The following is a 23,244-nucleotide window of genomic DNA, read 5'->3' on the forward strand; positions in this document are numbered from 1 at the left end:
ACATTCAAGTTAAATCATGAGTCATATTTTCATAATACAACCATTAAGAAATTTTGTATTAAGTGAACAGTAGTTACACTTAAACATGATTTTTTTTACATATTTAAAATGAGGAGTAAACAAATCACATTTTAGGAATAAGGATGAAGTGAATAAAGATTAAATTTTAAACACAAATTCTGAAGTTGTATTTTTGCTATAGTACTAGAAATATTCTAAGCAACTAGCAAAACAGTGATCATATATTATTCCTTAGCATGTGTTAGTTAGCTTTCCGTTGCTGTGACAAAATACCTGTGATAAACAAAACCAAGAAATGTTTATTTTAGCTTATTCAGAGGTTTCAGTCCATGGTCTCTTTGCATTATGTCTTTGGGCCAGTGGTGAGGCAAAATGTCTTGGCAGGGAGCATGTAGTGGCCAGGAAGCCAAAGGACAGAGAGGAAGAGGTTAGGGTCCCAACATCCCCTTCAAGGGCCTGGCCTCAGTGATCTATCTTGTTTCTACTAGATCCCCTCCTCCTAGTGCCACCGTCAGGCAAACAAGCCTTTAACACACAGCCTTTGGGGGACATTAGGGATCCAAACCAAGACAAGCAATATATGTCTCTCATTTATAATAGCGTGTAAAGAGTACAGAAGGCTAAGAAATTTTAACTCTTCTTCACACTCATTGAATCTAAAATAGAAGACAGTACAAAATTCTGGATGTATTCCCTCTGAATTAACTTTTATGACTCAATTGAAGAAGGCTTCTAAGATATGTAAATCCTACACACTTCAGAAATAACAAATCATTTCATCATGGAAGATTATTGGCTTAAAGAATTGGATATAAAGAATACATCTTAACATTGCTCATTGTTAAAGAAACTACTAAAGATATTTCACTAACTATACTCTTATCTCAAGTGCATGCTGCCAAATACCTGTGTTTTTATATATTTCTAGAGCGGAAAATTCTTAAAACATAATGTCTTTTTCTAAGGAGAAATAAATCTATGAAATTTTTTACTCTGAAACCTAAGACTTCTCCAAAAGAAGCACCATCTTGCTTACCTGTGGTTTTGGTAAGTCTGTGTATACCTGTGTGTGTGTACACATGTGTAACTGGAGGTGAAGAAGCAGCAGTATTGGCTACATGAGGTAGATATTATAATTAATACCTTTAAATAATACAGAAACTAAGGCTCAAAATGGAAACTCACAGTCAGGGCTGGAGGGCAAGTAGAAAGTTCACTTCTTCATCAAAATGTTCAACCTGTGACTCCAAAGCTCTAGATGTTAGAGATAAAGGTGTTTTTTAAAATGTATCTAAGACTTGTACTCAGGTGTGATAAAATGACAGACATGAAGATACCTATCTTGAAAGAAGTGTTTATTACTTATCAGTCCCAAGAGTAGGGCCACTCCATATCACCCAGGGCCACATGGGGAAGCACCAGATTGACCAGGAATCAGAAGAAGCAGGGGGAAATTATGGACCCAAAGCTTTATAGTGGCTTCCACAGGAAGAAGAGCAAGGTGCTACCAGCACCAAGTGGGCCTAGGATTGGACAGTTTGAATAACTGCGGCAGGCTCTGGGCACTAGGTAGTCACTAGCTGTCCAGTACCTGACCTGAGGTGACTCAGGACAGAGGAAAAGTTGACTAGGTGTGTGAGCATTTGCTAAAGGATGTGGATGGGAGATATGAACACTGCATTGTATTGGTTAGTTTGGATTTTAAAAGAGTGTTCATAGGCAAGTAGCTTGGAATTCGCTAAATGTTAACTAATCACTAGGGATTAGCTAACTACTCTAATTGGGAAGTACCCCTGCCCAAGTCTGTAAGACCCTGTCTTAGACCATTTTGTGCTACTATCATAGAATTCCTAAGGCTGGATAATTTATAAAGAATGGGAATTTACTTCCTCACGGCTCTGGAGATTGAGAAGTCCAAGGTGGAGCAGCATCAGGCAAGAGCTTCCTGACCTTATCACAGCCATGGTGGAAGGGCAAAGAGAGGGGGAGAGGGAGAGGGGGAGAGGGGGAGAGAGGGAGAGAGGGAGGGAGAGAGAGAGAGAGAGAGAGAGAGAGAGAGAGAGAGAGAGAGAGAGAGAGGGCAAAAGGGGTCTGACTTTTCCTTTTATAAGGAACCCACGCTCACAATAATGGCATCAATCCACTCATGGATCCTGACCCAATCACCTTGCATCAGGCCCCAACTTCCCAACACCATCTCATTGGGGATCAAGTTTGCAACAAGTTTGGGGACACGTTCAAACCATTGTAGGCTCTGAGATAACAAAGAATCACCAAATGTAGAATAAAAAATACATGATTCATGGTATGATTTATGTTTGCTTTTTGATTATTCATTGCATTATGCAGAAATAGTATACTTCACCACACATAACAACATATTCATAATTAATAAATTAAATTAAATGAATTCCTATAACTTAAATGTGTCTGATTTATAGAACTTGAACTTGTGTCTATTAGGTCATTTTTATGCACAGATTCATATACTAGGAGTTTATACATAAAGCATTAAAAGATAATGGACAAAATGAAAGAAGCTAGAATCAGAGAGCTGAATTCAAGTTCAGTGCTCCTTCAGCAGGTTATTTTATTTGAGCTTCTTTCTACATTAGTGTAATAGGGCTCATAATGTCTACCTGCTAGAGGCAACGGATGATTTAATTAGACCAAACTTGAGAAGTTCTTAACTAAGTGCCAGGATAAATATGGGTCAAAATTATTCACAATTACTGTTCTTACCAGATTTACAATTTTAAAAAAAAATCTTTTAGGGCAAAAAAATTGATCTATCTTATGAAAACACAAAAAGCTTTGGCAATTATCCAAATGATACCAATCTCCCATTTTCATCTTAATTCTCTGAAGTTTTTAAATAAAATATTTGGGCCAGAACTAGTCAGTAAATTGCTTCAATTGGGTCACTCTGCCTACCAGAGTAGAGGCATAATCATTGTACTTTAACAACTACAACAACACAAAATCAGAGAATGACCAGGCTCAAATGCAGCTATTGCTGGCATTGCCAAAGTCTGAGAAGATAGTCTCACTTGCCTCCTGGGTGCACTAAGTGGGCTTGGGGGGAAACAGGTCCTATTCCATTAATCTCCCCACCCCAAAAGAGCTCATTTTTTAATAATCACACTTTTAGATTTGTAAGACTTTTCCTATCTGTGACTTTTTTTAAGAATTTTTTCCCACCATATTCTATAAAGCTGTTTCTTCCATATTTAGCCCTCACCATCTTCTCTGGAGGGCTTTTTTGGAAGAGGTGGAGGGAAGAAGTGAAGAAGTAAAAACGAAGTGGAGGGCGCTGGAGTAAGTGTTCCACTGCCTGAGCCTGCAGCCCTTCTGTTATTCCCCAATTTTACATGTAGACTTATTACTATCTAGGCTGCAGTCATGTAGAAAATGAATGGGGTATAAAGTACATGAGGACAATTTAATAAAACAAGCTTTCTTTTCTTATGAAATCTTCGAAGAAAGGAATCACCAGACAGAGACCTGCCTTGTATTGACTCAGGTCAGGAGGCATTCAGTGCACTGATTGCTGTGGCAGGCAGTCCTTAATTAGAAATTCCTTGAATCCTAGGTGCTTCCCAAGACAAAAAGGCAAAGCGATTGAGTAGGGAGACCCTTCTTCAGCACACATGTTCAGGCTCAGGTGACGGCAAGGAGTCACCGGCTAATGGCAAAGAGGAAAAGGGCCAGGATGGGCTGCTGGATTTTGAATGAGAGTCTCTCCATCTCAATCGTAGTAAGTGTCATTTTTGGCATTTTGCTTTAAATGTACATACTGAAGAGTCCGATTGTTGGGATGACTTGTATAGGGACATTAGAAGTCTTGAAACATTACTTCAGTTAAAAGACTAAAACTTGTTAGAAAACATCCAGCAGATGTATTCAATTTATCCTTATAGAATCGTGCAAAGTTGTTTTCCGATTGAGTTCATTTTTAATTATTTTTAAAGTCAAGTGGTTTGTTTTTGCATAATGTATGAGTGTTTCTCTAAATCAAATGAAGTCTTTGAATTAGTCTATGAAATTGGAATGTTTCTAGAGTATTTTAAAGATTTCCTCCCTGTTGTCTGCCAAGCCAGGTTGACTAAGATTTTTGTAGTTTTCATTAAATTACCTGAGGTTGACCTATGTGTCTAAAATCAAGTTCCCAATTCCTTACTGTTGTAATCTCTGCTAAAAACTAACCTGTGAGAAATAAACAGGTGGAGCAATTCTGAGGAATATTGAGACCCTCTTCATTTTATTTTAAAATTCTGAGTGGAGGAAAGGTTGAAAGATAGCACCGATTGGTTCTCTTTTCGTTCTACTCCAGATCTTATGGCTGGGAGTGAATTTATATCTGTTTATCGATACATTCCTTTGGTATGAAGAGGAGGAGTCTTTCCACTACACCCGAGCCATGCTGGGCGTAAGTAGAATTGGCGGCTAGGCATGATTGTTTCAGAGAGCATCCCGGCATCCCAGTCTTCTTGTCTTCACTGAATCTTCTCTTGTGTCTTCACCCATGGACAGTCAACTCTGGCGTGGGCAAGAGCATCCGCACTGTGCCTGAATTTTAACTGCATGCTAATTCTGTTACCTGTCAGTCGAAACCTCATTTCATTCATAAGAGGAGCGAGCACAGTAAGTACTAAAATATTTGGAATCATCTCAGTTGTGACAACTAATATAAGTGCTACTAAAAACAAACATGTACTTAACTCAGACATGCCCAGAAATCCCCTTTAAACTTAGATTTGTTTCTCTGAATGAGAGAACAGCTAAAGCTGACAATCAGTTTCAGCTGGCTTTGGCTTTAGCCATTGGCTTCCTACGTGGCTCCACCTTTTCTTGGTGCATTTGCTCTACGGAGATGGAAGCATTACAACAGCTTGGAACGTTACCATTTCTGACTGAAAGAGGACAAATACACAGTTGAGATGAGCTGCCCAGGACATGACTGAGTTCTCACCCCAAACACAATCATGGTACATGGATTTCGGTATGTTGATCTTAACATCTCCCCGGCATAACAGGATATTTCCTAATTATATTGGCATTGCACTGAATACCTTATCTGTGTTTCATCTTAAACAGAATAACATACAGAAAATAAGAACTTTGATAACCTTCACAATAATTATTATTTCATCACAAGATGAAATAATTTATTTTTGTAATCATCTTACGAATATTGGACATATGTGCAGATAGTGCCCTTTTTACATAGTAAGGAATAATTTATAGATTACTGAAACCCCATGGATGAGGGTGAAAGCTATCACCTTCAGTTTCTAAATAAAGAAGCAGAGTTCACACATGCATTTGAGAAACTAGTCAAGAGTTTTGGAGTTATAGCCAGAGAACTATCAATTCAATAATTTTTATTGACATAAAATTTCAAGAAAGCAAATAAGAATCTTTTGTCTTGCTGTTTGACTAACTGCTGCTAACTTTCATGCTCTGTAGTCTCACCCTGAGCAATTTAGCGGCAGCACTGAATCCTACTCTTAATTCTTAAGACAAGGTTGTCACTGGGACCTCTCCCTGAATTGGGCTTTTACTTATTTGTTTTTACTCTAGTGCTGCAGAGGACCTTGGAGGAGGCAATTAGACAAAAACCTCAAATTCCACAAACTGGTTGCCTATGGGATAGCTGTTAATACAAGTAAGTACTTATTAATTGCAGAATGGATTTTATAAAATCAGGTTCAAATGTTGAACCTGATTTTAATCTCTCCATCAAGTCTCACCCTTAAGTAAAAAAAAAATCATAGGATATATAAACCATATACAAATGGATTTTTTATTTCCAAATTGTACTCTGATATGGGTTATACAACAACCTTAATTTATCAAAGTTGGTGAGATTTCCTGTTCATTTGTGAATTATTTTCTTGTTAATACACAGTGATGAATACCTACATGAAAAATTAATGCTTGTTATTCAGTGTTAACTCACATCAGAAACAAAATTGATCTGTGCTCACACCCTCACTCAGAGTTATAGGAAAATGACTATTAAATGGTATCAGAGGCAAAAAAAAAAAAAAAAAAGAAAGAAAGAAAGAAAGGCCAAGGAAGGTCATGTGAAGGAGAGTACTGAGCTAGTGGATGTAAAGGATCTTGAAGAGATAGGAATCTTTATTGGCATGTAAAGTACTGTTGTTATTACTAAACTTCTAATTCAAGAAGGCAGCTATAGGGTACAAATTAGCATCTCAGGCCAAGGTTAGGCAGACACTGGTCAGGAAGAGAAAAAATAGGGCCATAATCAACTGCATTGTGGTTTTGCTGGAAAACAGATACTGGAATAAAAGGGCATCAGAACAATAAAGAGTTATGATTCGGGACTGTTTCCCTCAAACTAATTTAACTATAAAATGTTTTCCTCATTTGTTTTTATCCTCTCATGCATAAAAAATAGCAGAGTAAAAGGAACACTCAAAACAAATGTGAATTTAATTAAGCAACAAGACATGACAGACGGTGCCCGAGTGCCAATTAACACAACTTTGGGTGTGCAGCGAGACATCAGGGGAAGATTCTCCCCACTGATTGTCTTCAACGCCAGATTACACCAACCCGAGAAGTGATTGCAGAGGGTTTTTGTGGTTTGTTAAGAGATAAGAATACAAAGACATCCAGTCCTAGAGAAAACCAGCTGAGGGACGCTCACCTGGGGACCCAGAGCCTGCAGCTTGAGGGATAAGTGAACGCACGTGGAATGGGGGTTCAGGGAAGCAAATTTCAGCTCAGAAAGCAAGTCTTTTCCAGACCTGGAAACTTATAAAATTATATTTAGAGTCCCCTGAGGGCGCTGAGTTCCCTGTTGTGAGTGGTATCCAAGCCGAGGCCAGAAAGCTCCTTGGTAGGCTCATGGGAGAAAGAACTCAAAGAATCTCTAGGCTTCCTTTAACACCTTGAGTTCTTCATTCTCGCATCAAAAGGGGAGACAGCACAGTAAAATGGCAAGAAGAATATGATCACTACACAAGAGCTCATAAAGGCAGAAGTGGAATCTAAGAGAAAGTTGTAAATACATCATAGAAAAGGGTGGGGGGAGGGACAGCACTGAAACCCATCAGGAAGGAGGCAGAGCAGAAAGGAAGATGCCTATTACGAAGCAGGTTCCCCTTCAACCTGTGGGTATGTGTTTTTCCTCGTGTGATCACGCATCAACAGTATGAGCACATCAGTAATGCACACTGAAGGTCCCTGGTGTGCAAGACACCCTGACAGCAGCCACAGCCTTCCAGAACACGGGTGGCCAGGGCTGTTTTACCATGGAGTTTCCTTTACTGTGGGCCGCAGTCTACTAGAACCCGTAGGTCAAGCTGTTGAAAACCCAGCCTCTGGTTGGTCGTATGATCTCAGATTACACTTTTTATGTCTTCTGTGGGTTAAAAGAATGGTAATACAATGTATCCATCTCAATGAGAGGCGCAGATTATCGCCAGGACTGGCACCTGCTGCTATTGCAGATAAGATCAAACCCCAGCTCTGCAGCATGGCAGTCGGGTCCACCACCCTGTCCGAGTCTCTCCCCACACCCCACTGGACTTTTCCCTTCCGGAGCATTCTGTGTCTCTGCTCATGACCTTCCCTTTACCCCAAATGCTCCACTTCTCCTTCATCGACCTCACTGGATATGATATCACCGTATCCTGGTCCACCTACCCAGCACCAGCCCCCTCACCTACAGGCTGGTGTCACACTTCCTACCTTAGAGTGACCATCCTCAGACCCTGAGGTGCCTCATGCACGCTGGCATCCCTGGTCCCTGTCGCACAGCAGGTCCTCAACAGGTGTGGTCAAACTGAGGCTGAGTGGGATTTGGCCAACAGACGTGAGGCTGAAGGAATTACTGGGAAAGGTGTAAGACCCAAGTACAGGAGATGCTCAGAGAGCCCCGAGCGGCTCTGGGTGGATGGAACACAGAGAATGGAGCACAAAGGGACTCAAAATGACACCCACTGTCCAAGAGGAAGTTCACATCTGCTGCAACTATAGACGGCAGGAGCTGCTTTCTCCCGCTCGCCCTCACAAATCCCTGGAGAGCATCAAGCACTCTTCGCAGCCCACTTCCTTACACCACCCGTGCTCGGCCAGGCTCCCCGGCAGAGTCAGAGCTGCATCTGAGAGCAAAGTGCCCCTCATCCGCACCTCCATGGCAACCAGCGCGCTGCTGTGGTTTCCATCCCAGGCAAAGGCAGGAAGGTGGAAAGAAAGCTCTCCGCTTCTCCCAAAGCCTGACAAAGCAATTATTACATTTCACATCAACTAAGCAACGCGGCTGCCAACAGTGCTTTTAGGAAAAAAAAAAAAAGACCAAGCTGAGCCCTGGTTTCATAGCTACACCTTGCTTTTCACATTTTGTCCTTCTGGTGCATTCACTGGGGAGCAGCTGCAATGTCCCTGCGCTTATTTTATTAGCCTCGCCCATTATGCTGCTTTTCAAATAGCCGACTGGCTTAATAGAGGTGTGTAACCTTGGGAGAAGTGCATCCACATTGAAGTTTGCGTGCCAGCCTCTAATTTCTCATCCGTTCCCCTCCAAGTTGAACTGCAGGCTTTAATTGGTCAGATCATTAAAGGATGTAATTAGAGACTGGAGCAAGTAGGCTAGGGGGAGGAGGGAAGAGGCAAAACAATGGTCTCTATAATCAAGGGCATCACCGAAAACGCAGTGACAAAAGCCCTTCTACTTCTGCTTCCTGCCTCCCTGCTTGCCTGCCTATGATAAGAGCTGCCAGAGCATTCTTCAAACACTAATAAATCACGCTCAGGCACCTATCACCCCGCTGGTATAAAAATCCTAGTTTCACAGCCTCTCCGTTCTTATTAATGTGGATCTTTCTGGATTCCCTGGTCCACGGTAGACCTTGAAGACCCCTCCAATTGAAAAGTAGTACTTTGAGCCTGAGTTTCCATCAAAGGAGGCTGTAAATAGTGACCTAGGCAGCTCTTTCCAGCAAATTCCACAGCTGTGTCTGCCAGGTTTCAGGGGTGTACAATTACCCTGAGTGCAGTTTCTGATGAGTTACTAAAATTAGTTTACAAACATCAATAAACAGAACAGGGGCAACTTGAGAGGAGAGAGCACCGAATAAAGGTACTGAAAAAATAAAGATCTGGAAGTTCTATGGAAGAAAAGAGCACCAACAGCACAAGCTCTTCAGGGCCTGACCACTGAAGAATGGCTACTGACCAGTTCTGCCGGATGGACTGCGAACCCCAAGGACATTCCACCTCTAGTCCTGACCAGCAGGATCTAACGCAATTCACAACACAGCAGGCACAGGGGGCCAGAATCAATGGGTCTTCCTGCAGAAATCAGACACAAATTCCAAAGTCAGTCAAATTCTGGCTGCAGGAGTACATCCAGGATTTGTCCTGGTCCCTGTTTCCAAAGGCTGCTTAATTAGGAGGTGACTAACTCCAAAATGACTGTTATCACTGACGGGCAGGCAGAGAGACAGCTAGAACTGACCACACTTCCAAAATTCCCCTCTATTATGTGTCCTTTGATCTTCAGAAAAATAAGAAGGAAAGAAAGAAGGAAAAAGAACTATCTCAGGGCGGCTGGCTCTAATTGTAGCCTTTATGATTTTTTTGTTCGCTGTTCAGTAAAAGCTCCTTATTTGAACTCAGAAGTTCACACACCAATTAAATGTGCATGTATAGTATTTCCAAGATTGCTGCCCTCTTTTAAAAGTACTTTGGTGAGAAAAGAAAATTGGAGGAAGCCCCAGTTATAGCACATTTTAGCCTGAGCATTGGGGTGGGTTATGTGTCTCAGTTGGTTTGTTTTTGTTACTGGGGATCAAACCCAGGGCCTGTCCCATGGCAGGCAGGTGTTCTGCCACAAAGCCACAGGCCCGGCCCCTGTATCTTGGCTCTTCCAAGAACAGAGCACTGTGCTCCATGGAAGGTCCACGTGGCACCAGAAAGAGCTCACCTGTGTAGTTACTGCAAGACTGAGGAGTCCCCTCTAAACCAGCACTGACTCTGAAAACAAAGGAAAACATGAATTTCACATTTGCATTACTCTAAAATTAGTCCGAAGATCCCTTTTGGATCTTAAATGTCCCTGATTAACTTCAGAGACTGACACAGAGCCACATAGCTGGGAGTGCTATGAGATAGTGTAATAACCACCCACTTTACAGATGAAAAAAAACAGGGCTTAAAGAAATTTGAAAGCATCCCCCTCAACGTTCTTTGTGCTGTATGCTAACAACAAATCTAATACGTGAATGATCCTGATGACTGAGAAAGTCAAACCACACCAGCATTTTATCACGTCTTTTGAGCAACTACTACCATAACACAGGTAGCATGGTTATTCATATTTGAAAAGAGTGAAATGTGTAAAAGAGAACAGAAAATATAATGTCTGAATAAAGAACAAGAATAACGCCTCCCTTGGTATCTATGAAGTCCCAGCAGCCCTGGATTTAGTAGCTGGTCTATCTTTAGTTCTGAGCCAAGATCACAACAACATTAGGATCCGATCTAAAAGGAGAATAAAATGTTTAGATAAACAAAAATGGGCATAAGCAGCTTTCACTCTGAGAGTTCCTGAGATAAATAAAATATTCTACCTTTTATCTTCTGCTATAAAGCAGAAACAAAATGGAGGAGCTGAAGCAAAAAAAAAAAAAACACTGAAGATCTGAATTTCAAATACAAGAAAGATACCGGGAGAGTGGGTTTCAGCACATTCCCGCAGAAACTACCTCTTGAAAAGTGTCCTGGGCTCTCTTATCCTACTTCATTAGATTCTTCAGCTCCGTTAGGAGAGACCTGGCAATAAGAATAAATAAAGAGTTCAATATCTTTGTTCATTCAATCCACACACTTAAATTTAGTTTAACAGTATCAAATTCTCAAGTGGAAATCAATCTAATAGAAAACAGATTGTGATCAGCAGCTCATTACAAGAGAGAGGAATGCTATATAAACAGAAGACTATAAGAGAATTTATTCTATATTCTCTTTCTGACTGTCCCCTATGGAATATGCAATAGTAAACTGGTCACTTATTTTAATCTGAAGCTCAGTGTCTATTTCTGTAAAATGGGAATAGTTCTGGTCCCTCTGCAGTGTCTTAGTCCCTGGAGGGAGAATCCAAGCTAGGAGGAGCACACCGGACACTCAAGGGGGTGGCAAAAGGGCATCTACACAAACTCACAATGAGGACCTCAAATGTCACCAATGTCATCAGCCTTAGGCGTGGCTGATTCTAGATGAGGGGCAGCAAGTAAGCTATTCACAGAGCTTTACCTAAACTCATAGGAGAACCCTGCTCTGAGAGAACAGTAAGGCATAACAATATATTTTCAGTCAAATAAAGCAGTACTGCCTATAAGTCGAAAGATGGGGCCCTGAAGTTACATGAGCAGGGTTTTACCTCACCTTTGCCATGAACTTTTTGAACACTGGTCTGTACAACAGGACTAATACTGGAGGATTACTGAGATGGCATGCCTATGCCTGGTGTACAGTGGCCATGCAAATACGTTAGCTAGGAGAAATATTACCTGTTTACGACTCTGAGGTAATTATCGGAAATAGAAAACAAATGCTGGACAGTGTTTGTGTTCGACTTGGCCAACAGCTCCCAGGGTGTGCACACCACTCTGGAAGAGAGGGCCGCTGGAGGAGCTCTCCTAGCTTTGTGGATGCTGAGGCAGCTGCTGCATAGACATGGCGACATATGTTGACAAAGTACCTGTATTAGTCCATTTTCCATTATTGTAAAGAAACAGCTACGGCTGGGTGCTTTATCAAGAACAGAGATGTGTTTGGCTCACAATTTTGGAGGTGGAAATTCCAAACTGCATGATGCTAGCTCTGGCAAGAGCCCCATGGTGCAGCACCAGGACTGGAGCACACAGAGGGAGTGGTGAGGCCAGAAGCCAGACCTTGGCGAGGGACCAGTGAGACTTCCCACTAGGTCCCGCCTCTTAAAGGTCCCACTCAACACTGCCACACTGGAGACCACACTTCTCACACACAAACCTTTGAGGACAAACTACGCCCAAACCATAGCCATTCACAAGGAGAAAATGTACTCTCTTCAGTGCAAACCTCTGAATTTACAAGCAGGCAACAAACATCATAGATGCAGAAACACTATCATATGCTTTGCTTTCCTTGGTCTCAACGAACAGTATGTTTGATTTGCTTTTCAACTCAAAGCCTGAAGAAAAATGTGCTAGAAATGCCAGCAGACTACATCTCTAGTCAATGTTGAACCAATTGATTGCCTGACCCTTTCTTTATCCCATCTACCTTTCTATAATCTCATAGTCACTAGAAAATAATTATTAAATACTTACTGGTGCTAAGCAACGGACCACGTGCAAAAGTTTTAAGATGACTAAGTCTTAAGGAGTCAAAGTCCCTGAGGGACCCAGCATACATACATACCACAATCATTTCTGAGAAATACTGTAATCAATACATCAGCTGTGCCTGTGAAATTGGAGAATGTGTAACCAAAACCAACTTCTGAATTAGGTCTTAAAGCATGAGTAGAACTTTGCAAGGCAGAAAAGGTAATAGCTCTGATAAAAAGAATTCAGGTAACAGAAAATCTCTTCTAGATAGGAAATGGCATTTCTAAATAAATATGTGTCCAGGACTACAGGGACCAAAGTGACACCAACATTCTTAGAAGTTTCTGATGGTTGCATTTGCCCCTTCTACTACACACCTCAACCCACAGTGGACAGCCATGGAGAATCTCATAATCTACTCACAACTGGTATAGACCATAATAGAAGAGGGTGGGGAGATGTCACCTGGGGACTTGGCTATGTCCTGGGAAATGAATCCTCAGTCAAATTTGGTCACAAAGGCAGGTATCAACTGCTTGCCCAGTTGGGGTTCCAGAGCAAGAGCATGCAGTTGTCTAAACATTGTGACTGCTAGCTGCCCAGGTAGAGGAGTATCAAACACCAAATCCTCAGTCATCTAGATGATTCAGTATCTCTGGTCTAGTCACCCATTCTCAAAATTAGAAAGCACAGTTCACTTTTCAAGAATATGGAGAGGGTATGTTTAGTTCCATAAATATTGACCTATTCCAATACAGTAGGACTAACATTCAAATACATGTGACAGATGGATATGTAGAGGTATCTATACATAAATGCGAGAATGTATATAGGAACGAATGGAAAATATAATGTCTGAAAGAGAATAAAAGCAATGCATCCTGGTTTCAATCATGTATATCATTAAACATATCAGGGTGTATGGGGTACAGAATTCTAGAGGAATGCTTTCTGACTTTTTTAAGACATTTCATACTTTTACCTACATTCATATACCTTAAGAATTATATCTCATTATAATTATGTTGGGATATCATAAGACCTCTTCCACTTCTAGAGACTGTATGTTTAAAACTAAGTTATGTTGAATTGAGAATTGCTTTATTTCTCAACGTAATTGAAATGAACGTGGTGAACCACACACCATTTTCAGAAGCATCTGATCCACTCCATTCAAGACACTGGGAAAGATGCAAAAGTAAATCAATTTTTCTTGGGGAGTTTGAAAATCAGAGAAACTTGAGCTTAGTGGCATCACATTTCTGAGTAACTACAAAGGATGCAATCCATGCTGCATGTCCTATGTCATCTCCTCATCCTCAGCCATCCACATTGTGGCCCATTTGTTCAATCTGGAGCGTTACCACCTGAGCCAGTCCGAGGATGCGGAGGGACTTCTGGCTGCGCTTTCCAAGCTTGGAAACACCCCAAATGAGAGCTACCTCAACCCTGTCCGGACCTTCCACAGAGTGAGTCCCAGTTTCCCATCTGTAAAATCCTTCCTTATCCCATCCATTTATCAGGAAAAAATATATTTCAAAAGTTTTTAATACCAGAGCTGGAGAGAAGACGTTCATGCCAAAAGTGATTATCATTTTCACCTTTTTAAACTTATTTTGTCAGGCATTAATGTTCTTGAGAGGTTATAAGCAAAGTGAAAACCATACCACTTAATTAATTTATAGCAAAAACATATAGGTGGTTCTTAGGAATGTAATAAACTGTTAGAAACCTGATATTTTAAAATTTAAAAGCAGCTCGTGATGAGTTTTTTTCCATTGATGTTAGACTCATAAAGAAGGTGAGTACGATCTAAATCCAGAGATTATAAATTGGATGTCTTCATTTTCAATTTGCAAATTGTTTTCTGGATTCCTCCTCCTATGCCTCATATTTTGGCCCATATGTGAATGGCTGGTTTGCCAAAACAGGCACTGGGCAAAGGAACTAATTTTATAATGAGACCTGCCTGGCTAGTGACACCATTGATGCTAATTACCTATATTCACAGAGGGGCAGCACCTGTGGGAGGAAAAAGGAAACCCCAAACATAGACACAGCCATCTACCACTGGAAAAAAGAGCAGCCCTCTTCCCGCAGACCTCCTCCTTTGTGGTTAACCCAAACTTTTTTCCATGTCCCACCATATTGGAATATGTGTCCAACATGGTAATCATGTTAAAAAGTCTACATTTTCCAAGGAAAGGCTTTGAAGGCCATACACTCCAGCAATAGAAATCTCTCTGTTATTATTTGGGCCATCTCTGTAAGTGACCATTTCACATTTTACTGAGGGGAGGAAAATTCAGTCTGTTTTGGGGGTGATTCTCCCAAGTTAAACTCCTAATTATCCTAAGATGATTTTTCAATATCAAGCCACTGATCAGGTTGAGTTCCTTTTCTTCCTGGACAGCAATTAGAAGCACAGATTTCACAGTTACAAATCAAAACTGCAGCTGCCCTAAGCATGCGGGCAGGCCTCTCACATCGTGGGGCACCAATGAAGTTAGCACAGTTCCCCACTAAAGCTCTGGAAAATACAGTGCTATACAAATGCAAGAATAAATCTCAACATTTTGAAGAGATTATATAATAAATAGCATACATGACAAGTAACTTTTAAGCAACTGAACAAAATAATTAAGCTACTCCCAACACAATTACATTCAAGTTTGAGAAGCAATATACTAGGTAGGCATTAACTAAGCTCAGAAAACCCTCTAAGTTGGGGTATTTGGAGAGAGATGCTATCAATAACACAAAGTGTATTACAGAGCAGTTGGGAAGAGAAGCAATGGGATTGTTTTACAGGATTCATTGCAACTCAAACCAGTCTATAAATGTTTTGTAAGAAAAGAGGAAATTTGCTTTCATAGCCAAAGAAGAATGATTTGAAATTAGCACATCATATGCCGTAAATGGATTTCTAGAATGCCTGAGTGTACTTGAAAAAACCCCCTTTAAATGTTTTAGACAGACCCCTTTCAATTTTATTTTCACTCTTTGCCTTGTGAGGAAAAAATAAACAATGGAGAAGTCCCTGTCCAAATTACCTTCGGATCTCAAAGCAGCCCAAATTAATGAGGTTTTACTGACAAAAGATATAGTGTGAGTTTATTGAGTTCGTGGTCGGCTCAACAATAGTAGCACAATGTACGAATACTAATGACTGGGCAGGAACAGGGAAACTCGCAGTGAAAACCAAATGCTTTGTGATTCATATTCTAAAAGGCTATTTAACTGTCCCTTGCACTCTGGGGTCAGAATTCTGGTCCTTTGGGAGTATCCACCAGGTAAGAATAACTCTACCTTTATTGATTACCTAGGATTTACCAAGCCTTATTTCAGGCCCCCTAAGGTGGTGTGAAAGAAATGCAAGTCATGGTCTTTCCAATTAAAAAGCAAGAGCAAGGAAGAACTACCAGGGGAACAGAGTGTGCAGCTGCTTTATTAGGAATGCCCCTAAGGGACCTCTCAAAAAAATGTGTTTATTAATGTTAAAATGCAATTAAGCATGGTGATCCACATTTTTTTATTTTAAAAATTAAAAACTTACAACATGGATTGATGTGCCGCATTTTATCTTAAAATGCTCTCTTTATATTTTATGCTAATTCCTATTCAATACAGTAACTTGGACATGAAAATTAATTTATATAAATGGAAAAAAAAATGTAATTAATGACACAGCACTTCATAAAATTTGAGCAAAGCATGTCCACAGCAAGACAGGGGAAGAAGGAAGGGTGAGGAGACTCATTTCTTGAGTTGTTTCCAGATCTTATTCAGCTAATTTGCTTCTAAGCAAAACATGGTGAATGGCTCTTTGCTTGGACCGTCAGGTACTGATCATAAAAAATGCAAAAATGTACTAAGATATTAATGTCACGGCATCCATTTCTGTTAGAACACAACCACTGAGCTGCTGACCACCATAGCAGGCGTTACTGGCCTGGTGATCTCTCTGGCTTTGGTTTTGATCATGACCTCTTCAACAGAGTTCATCAGACAGTTCTCCTATGAGTTGTTCTGGTACACCCACCATCTTTTCACCATCTTCTTCATCAGTCTGGCTGTCCACGGGGCAGGGTAAGTCCACATTATGTTCAGTATGTAAAGAGTATTATCTCTATGACTGTCAAAATCTTAGAAGGTCCTTTAGATAAAGGAACATGATGTGCAGTGACTATGGGACACGTATTATGTGAAAATGCATGTCCACTGTGGCAAACTTCTTTTTACAATACAGAAAATAAGTCACATAGGTGGAGAAGTATTTTATTTATCTTTCCAAGCTCACTCTGTTAGTGAGTCTTGACATGTTTATAAGATTCAGAAATTCTAATGAATGCTGGATGACAGCAGATCTATGTTTCATTCTGTACTTGTTTCTGCAATTCAATTTATGTGGGATTAGTCCGGAGATATATTTTTTGACATCCCGATTTCACTTCTGCTTAGTCGAATCCATCAACTAGGCAGACCAGTGTGCAGGAGAGTGCAGAGCATTTGGGATGGCCAACCAGACCCGGGCTCCAGAGATCAGCTATTTAGCAGAGTGACTGGGTACAAGCCCCTTGAGTTCCCTTAGTTTCCCCATGTGACCTCTCTGATGCCTCTCTGCACATCCAGTGAGATCTATTCTAGCATTCAGCACCTGCCGACTGTTAAGCCCCTCACCGGGAAGCTAGACCAGCACCATGTACTCACCCTTAAATATATTTTCAATTCCTTAATGACACTGAATTCATTAGTCGCTGTCTACAAATGAGCTTGCCCCTTTTAATCATTTCATCAGTTGGTGTTTTTCCCCCAACTGGAAGTCCTACGCAGGATCAATCTGACCCTGAGGACAGTCCTGAAAGTGGAAAAGTGGTGGTGTCCCCTTTCCTAAGAGGAGCCCAATGTTCAGCGGGTAACTCCAGGTCCCAGGTGAACGAATGGCAGAGCCACAGCTAGGACGCCAACCTTTAGAGAACTAAACCTCTACTTTGAAGAAGCCCTTGAAGAACAGGCCCTCATTTTTTGTAAGTCATACCTTCGTCCTCCAGAAACACGTGGCCTGTACCACACCCCTTGGCTCTTCCTCTGGACCCCCACTAGCGGAACCCCTGCCGCTCAGGCTTCTCCCGCCTCTGCCCCTGCAGCGCAGGCCCGCGCGGTGCGTGGACGCCAGTGGCTCTGCTTCTGCGCAGACCCGGAAGCGCAGGTGCACCACCCAGGCTGCCTGGCTGGGAGAGTAGCGCCTTGTAACGCGGTGGTCCACGAGGGTCCCCGAGGCAGCTCTTCGAGGTTTGCACCTTAGCAAGTCGGACTCCCTCCCCACGGGAGATGCTCCTTCCTTCCCGGGCCCACTTCTCGAAGGGAGCTCTCCTGGGCACTGCCACCGTCTGTGCCTCGCTGCCGGCTCTCCTGGTCCCGCAGCTCGCTCGACATGCACACTGCAGGAGTGCTACTCCTAGGGGTACGTTTCACACCCCGGAGAGAGCATTAGCTCTCCCTTTGCTAATCCTTATAACCTGGCCACCCTTCCATTTTACGCTGGTGCCAGGTTAAAGATTTTCTATTTTCTTCCCGCTTAAGTGTCTGCAATTGGCTCTTGGGAGTTTGCAAATCAACCTTCCAATTTATTTGCACTTGGGGCAGGCAGAGTGGATGGTGTGTCCCAGAGTCCATCCAGAGATGTCAGTTCTGCCTTCTACCCATGCCAGGCTCTTTCTACCCACGGGTGTGTGGAAATCCTCTGCCTGGGACCCACGCCTGCATGCCTCTAAGCGCACCCTGACGCCTTGTAGAAGCACAATAGGATGTCAGTGGGCAGTGTTTCATTGGAAATACTTTTTTAATATCCAAAGAACATTTTAAGATGAAATTTTTGAGTCATTTTTACCTAGTTGAAAGGCTTATTTGGGGATAAGGGCCTCATTTAATCTTCTCAGCTTGAAGTGTTCTACAGCTACTGTTTACAGCAAAAGTAATTTGCAAATTCTATACAAAATGCCAAGTAAAAGTAGGATTACTGGAATGTGTTAAAGCCCACTAATCTACCTATTATGGGATGGCATAGATGGAGACATTAGAAAACATTTTTTAAATGTTAAAGATAGTTCATTTGTTGAACCATCTGGGGCCCCTTTTAGATAATCTAGGGGATGTTGCCTGACGCCTGAGAATGGATGTGTCACATTCATGGCACCCTTCCTCCGGCTCCCATTCAGGTTCACCTTTGCTATGTCTGGACATGATTTGCACCCGGAGATTCAGAGCTTTGCTCATCAATTCAAAGGTGTGTTATCAGATTTGGATGACTTCCATAAAACAGAGCCAGACAGAGGCCAGCACATCAGTTCTAACTGACCACGGGCTCTTTCCAGAGGCATTATTGCTTCCTCCTGCCATGCCTTGTGATGCAAAAAGCTGTCTAAGACATGGGTTTGTGTGACATAGTAAAATTTCTCTGTCCAAGAGTCTCTGGTTTATTAACAAAATAAATCGGTGCATTTTATTCATAAACACTGAGGTACTACCCAACCCCCAAATTTTGTGACCTCAAAGTCTGGTGCTTTTCACTGTCAGTACACCAGTGGGTAACCCCAGGAGCTTGAACCAAAGCAGTTTGTCAAAGGTCACCTGGTAGTACATTTGTGACAAACATAATAGAACAGAATTACAGGACCCTTCATCTAGCACTCCATTCATAAGGCTGCCTTTGCTTTCTACTCTTAAATTTATCAATACAATCTCCAAGACATACTTCATAGTAACCTATTTTGACCCTGTCAAACACTAAGCCTGCTAGTGGTCACTGGGGGAAAAATAACCATTGTTCAGGGCACTTCTTTTGACTTCTTTACTTGAAAAGTTCTAAGCACTCAGAAACAAACTAAGAAGGGTAGAAGTTAAATCAATCTGCAAAAGAACCAAATAGTACAAAGTTAGCCAATTAGCCCAAATCAGCAATCAGGACGAGATGAAACCTAATTAAATTCAACAGTCTACAAAAGGATGTGTTCAAACAATTTCCTTCATTATGAATTCTCTAATATAGACACTTTCAATTTAGCACAGGATACCACAGAGGGGCACTTCTTTTCTGGGATCTTCAAAGTTATCCAAAGCTTTTTAAATGCCTATTTTTAAAGATGCTGAGGGAAATGAATGACATCCCAAGTTTTAAGAAATAGAATTGTTGTTTCAGAGCCCACTGTAAAATATATATCTTGTGGTATAACAAGACTGCACAAAATCAGTTTGACATTTGTGTGTGTGTGTGTTTTTTTAATAAGTCAAATTATTCGAGGCCAAACTCCGGAGAGTCTCTTGCTGCACAATGTCACCTTCTGTAGAGACCACTATGCTGAATGGCAGGCGACTGCCCTGTGCCCTGTGCCTCAATTTTCTGGCAAGGAACCTTCGGTAAGAATGAACCCAGGAGCTTTTAAAAATAACTGTCCCCACAGTTAAAATAACTAGAGCTTTTATATGCCTGAAAAAGAACAGCCTGTGTCACCACTAGACAAAGCCAACTCTTTATTAAGTGTACTAATGGAGAAATCTAGTTATGGATAATTTTAAAAGAGGTTTACTGCCAAAAGCACTCTGTTCAGCTTTGAAATGTGTTCCTCTACTTATATTTAAATATGGATGTCTGATATTGTGGGGATCCATAATAGCACCATAATGGCTCCGGAGGAGGTAGCCTGTTGCCTCACCACCTGCATACCTGCCTGTACCCCTGCATAGCTACCGTCTCCATTATGAGAATTAACAGCATCATTTCTCACCCTCAGATTGTTACAGCCAAGGGAGAATCAAGCCCTCTCTATAAGTTTGCTTGCGTACTTGCTCCCTTCATTTATTTCTTCCTTCCTACAGCTTTTGGGATAGAAGAATTGGGGCATCCAATGCATTTCCTGCTTTTTCTAATTAGGCTCTCATAGATGAAATAATAGCACTGTTATCCAAGAATAGACTGAAATTAATTTGAATAGGTCCATAGATCTCAAAAGTAAGATTTCCTGAGTATGTTGTAGTCATTACAATTGGTAGCATAAGTAAATAGAAATAATAATCCTATTTGGTCTCATCCAGTGTCTTAGAACAGTGCACACCTTTGGGACAGCTGGATGATGCATGAAGGAAAATAATTAAAGCCAGTAGATTACAACTAGAAGGAAACAAGTGTCCAAAATATGTATTATAATCAATGAGAAAACAGAATATAAAAATATGCAAATGATGGGGATTTAGGAAATTAAGTCATCAACATCAGAAGAATATGAATAATTGCTTTTTGTTAAACCCTCAAAATATTAAATTAAGTACCAGGTTTTAGGGGTGAAACTATTGGGAGGAATGTTTAAAACTGAGAGAACTGAAATAGATGTGCCTGTTAGACAGTGGTTCTTTTAATGGCCAGTATAGATTGTCTCTGTCTTAAACTCAACTCTCAGTAGCCACGATCCAGCCTGCATATTAATGAGGAACATGAATGCTTCTCTAAAATTTTCAGCTACAGCGTCTCCATAAAAAAATCAATACTCTCCCACACGTCATGAATGCAGACCAGGGCCTGCTCCCAGCAGTGTATGCTGACATTAATTATCATTAAGAGGGGGAACTTACCCATCTCCCCGTCAACTCTCCCCTGCTACACCTCCTTGCACACCCAAACTCGGGTGTCACTCTTTCCCATTACTTTTAATGGATCCTGATTCAAAGCGTGTGTGGGCAGTGCAATTACCGCTTGGCTGAACTGAACAATATTCTCTCTGATGTCTCATAGACTGAATCCGAAAGGCATCCCAAGGACAAGGAAGGGCTCCTGGGCTTCACTGCACCACACCTACCCAGGCTTTGCAAGACTCCATTTCTATCTTTCTGCCTCTCTTTTGTCAGTGCATCCTCATGGTGTTTTTATCAGTAGAATATTTACTGGTTCATCTTCAGTGGTGCATGGTTCCCTACCTTGGGATAAAAAATGCTTTGGACATCCCCTGGTATAATCGAAGTGATCAGAGGAACCAATTATACCTTGCACTTCCCTCCCGTGTGTCTGGCTCCTCCTTTCTACCCCAAACTCCCTGGCACAAGGGGACTCCAGATTCCAGGATGGCACGTAATCTAGTATCAAAAGATGCCTGGTCCTCCTGAGCCCAGGAAGCACCTCACTTCATTCAACCATGATACCAACAAGTAATAATCTTCAGGCTGACTTTTTTAGTTACCAGGGAAGGGCATTAATGTTGAGGTGGAGTTAACTCCAGGAACTTTCGCACATGGCTATTGAGTGCTTACATTTCACTAGACACAGGAATCAGAGCTGTGGTTCCTGCCCCAGGAGATCTTATTGTCTAGAAAAAGAGGCTATTCATAAACACACACATAAAATAAAATCAAAGCCAGCATGTTCTTATTTTCTGGTAGGAATGAAAAACCAGGAGTGAAAGCGGAGGAAACAAGTTTCATTACTGCTGCTTTTAAATCAACATCGTTTTATTTCTGTCATAAAATACTCACTGTACCATGACTTTCTGAGTATTTCCAAAGAAGGAAAAAATAAAGCTGAGAATCCACACAGTATTTTAACATTAAAGAAACTCAGATGCTGCATAATTCTTCTTTATTTAATAGACAGGAAAAATTGGGTTCTAAGGAGTTTCCATTTCTCACCGATGGTCACAAAGGGCATTCCCATCAAAGCCACATCATGGAACCAGAGCTCCTGAACCTGTGACTGTGACCTTTCTTCTCTGCACCCCACAATGTTTGCTTGGATCTCTGACCATCTACCAAGATCTGTTGGTCAGGTCTCTGATGCTGGGTACTAGTACATAGCCTCAACATTATCTCTGTGAATAAAGCCAAAACTTGGAGCAAGCTTAGATTTAAAAAAAAAAAAAAATCCTCCAATCATTCCCTATTTTATGAAACAGAAAATTTGAGCATCAGAAAGCCTGTAATTTGCCCAGAGGCATAGGATGTAGGGGTGGTAGTTCCCAGCCCAGAGCCAGGCACCACCTCACCGTCCGCCCCTTTTACCCAGGAGTGTGGAGCCTCCCTGTCTTCACTCTGCCTCATCCATCCTGGTCACCAAGGCCAGACCAGTCTTCTCATGTTCACCTCTGGCTGTATCTCATCCTGGCTCTTTTACTTCCAGGGGTCCTGGAACTCCTACTGGGAAATAAACTGGGTTATCTCCTCCCAGAGCAATGTCTATACTAGCAATGATATGGATTAATAGCTTACATTCTCCCAACTAATGATTGAAGGAAAGATAACCCATCCTATTTCATCACCTTAGAAATATCAGAGTATATAGAGAATTTGACACTACCAAAGTGATATATGTGATGTCCAAACATTCTAAAATGGGCATGGAAGTTTATTTGTGAAAATACATAAAGACTATGTGTTTTGCAAAATCCTCTCTAACCCCACAGAGAAAGAATCACATTCTTGCTACATTTCTGTAAATACCCAGACAAGTTCTTTAAGCACTCTCTAGTTCATTCAAGCAGAAGGAACCCAGGGTCGCGTTCCTCCATTCAACCCCTTCCTGCTACCTCTTCACTTCCTGTCTCCTGCTTTGCCCTGATCATCTTCCCTGCCTCCCCCCAGTCCAGGTGGACAAAGGGTTTTATTCTCTCTGTTATTCTGAACACATTGCTGAACCCCACTGAGGCAGAAAAGAATAAGTGGGTCAAATTGCTCTGTTACCTGCATAAATTCATCCTTTATGAGGCACACAAGAGACCCCCAGGAAACCAGCAGATAGGGTTGGTGTAGAAGAGAAGAGACACCATGTCAACAGAACCAGAAATAAAAAAAAAAAAAAGAAAGAAAGAGAAGGAAGAAAGAAAGAAATTTGACAAAT

The 23,244-nt window shown here is 41.4% G+C and overlaps 1 protein-coding gene across 1 annotated transcript in view; it reads left to right on the forward strand.

The window, feature by feature from the left end:
• The first annotated feature begins 3,733 nt into the window (after nt 1-3,733).
• Nox3 (NADPH oxidase 3) overlaps nt 3,734-23,244 on the forward strand; it is a 52,776-nt gene continuing 33,265 nt past the window's right edge. The window contains exons 1-7 of the mRNA XM_047558913.1: nt 3,734-3,778; nt 4,355-4,450; nt 4,555-4,665; nt 5,605-5,689; nt 13,692-13,837; nt 16,276-16,457; nt 19,655-19,784. Of these exons, the coding sequence (XP_047414869.1) occupies nt 3,734-3,778; nt 4,355-4,450; nt 4,555-4,665; nt 5,605-5,689; nt 13,692-13,837; nt 16,276-16,457; nt 19,655-19,784 (795 nt within the window). The remainder of the gene's footprint in view (nt 3,779-4,354; nt 4,451-4,554; nt 4,666-5,604; nt 5,690-13,691; nt 13,838-16,275; nt 16,458-19,654; nt 19,785-23,244) is intronic.

The sequence above is a fragment of the Sciurus carolinensis genome, chromosome 7, assembly GCF_902686445.1.
Source record: "Sciurus carolinensis chromosome 7, mSciCar1.2, whole genome shotgun sequence".
NCBI classification, from domain to species: Eukaryota; Metazoa; Chordata; class Mammalia; order Rodentia; family Sciuridae; genus Sciurus; species Sciurus carolinensis.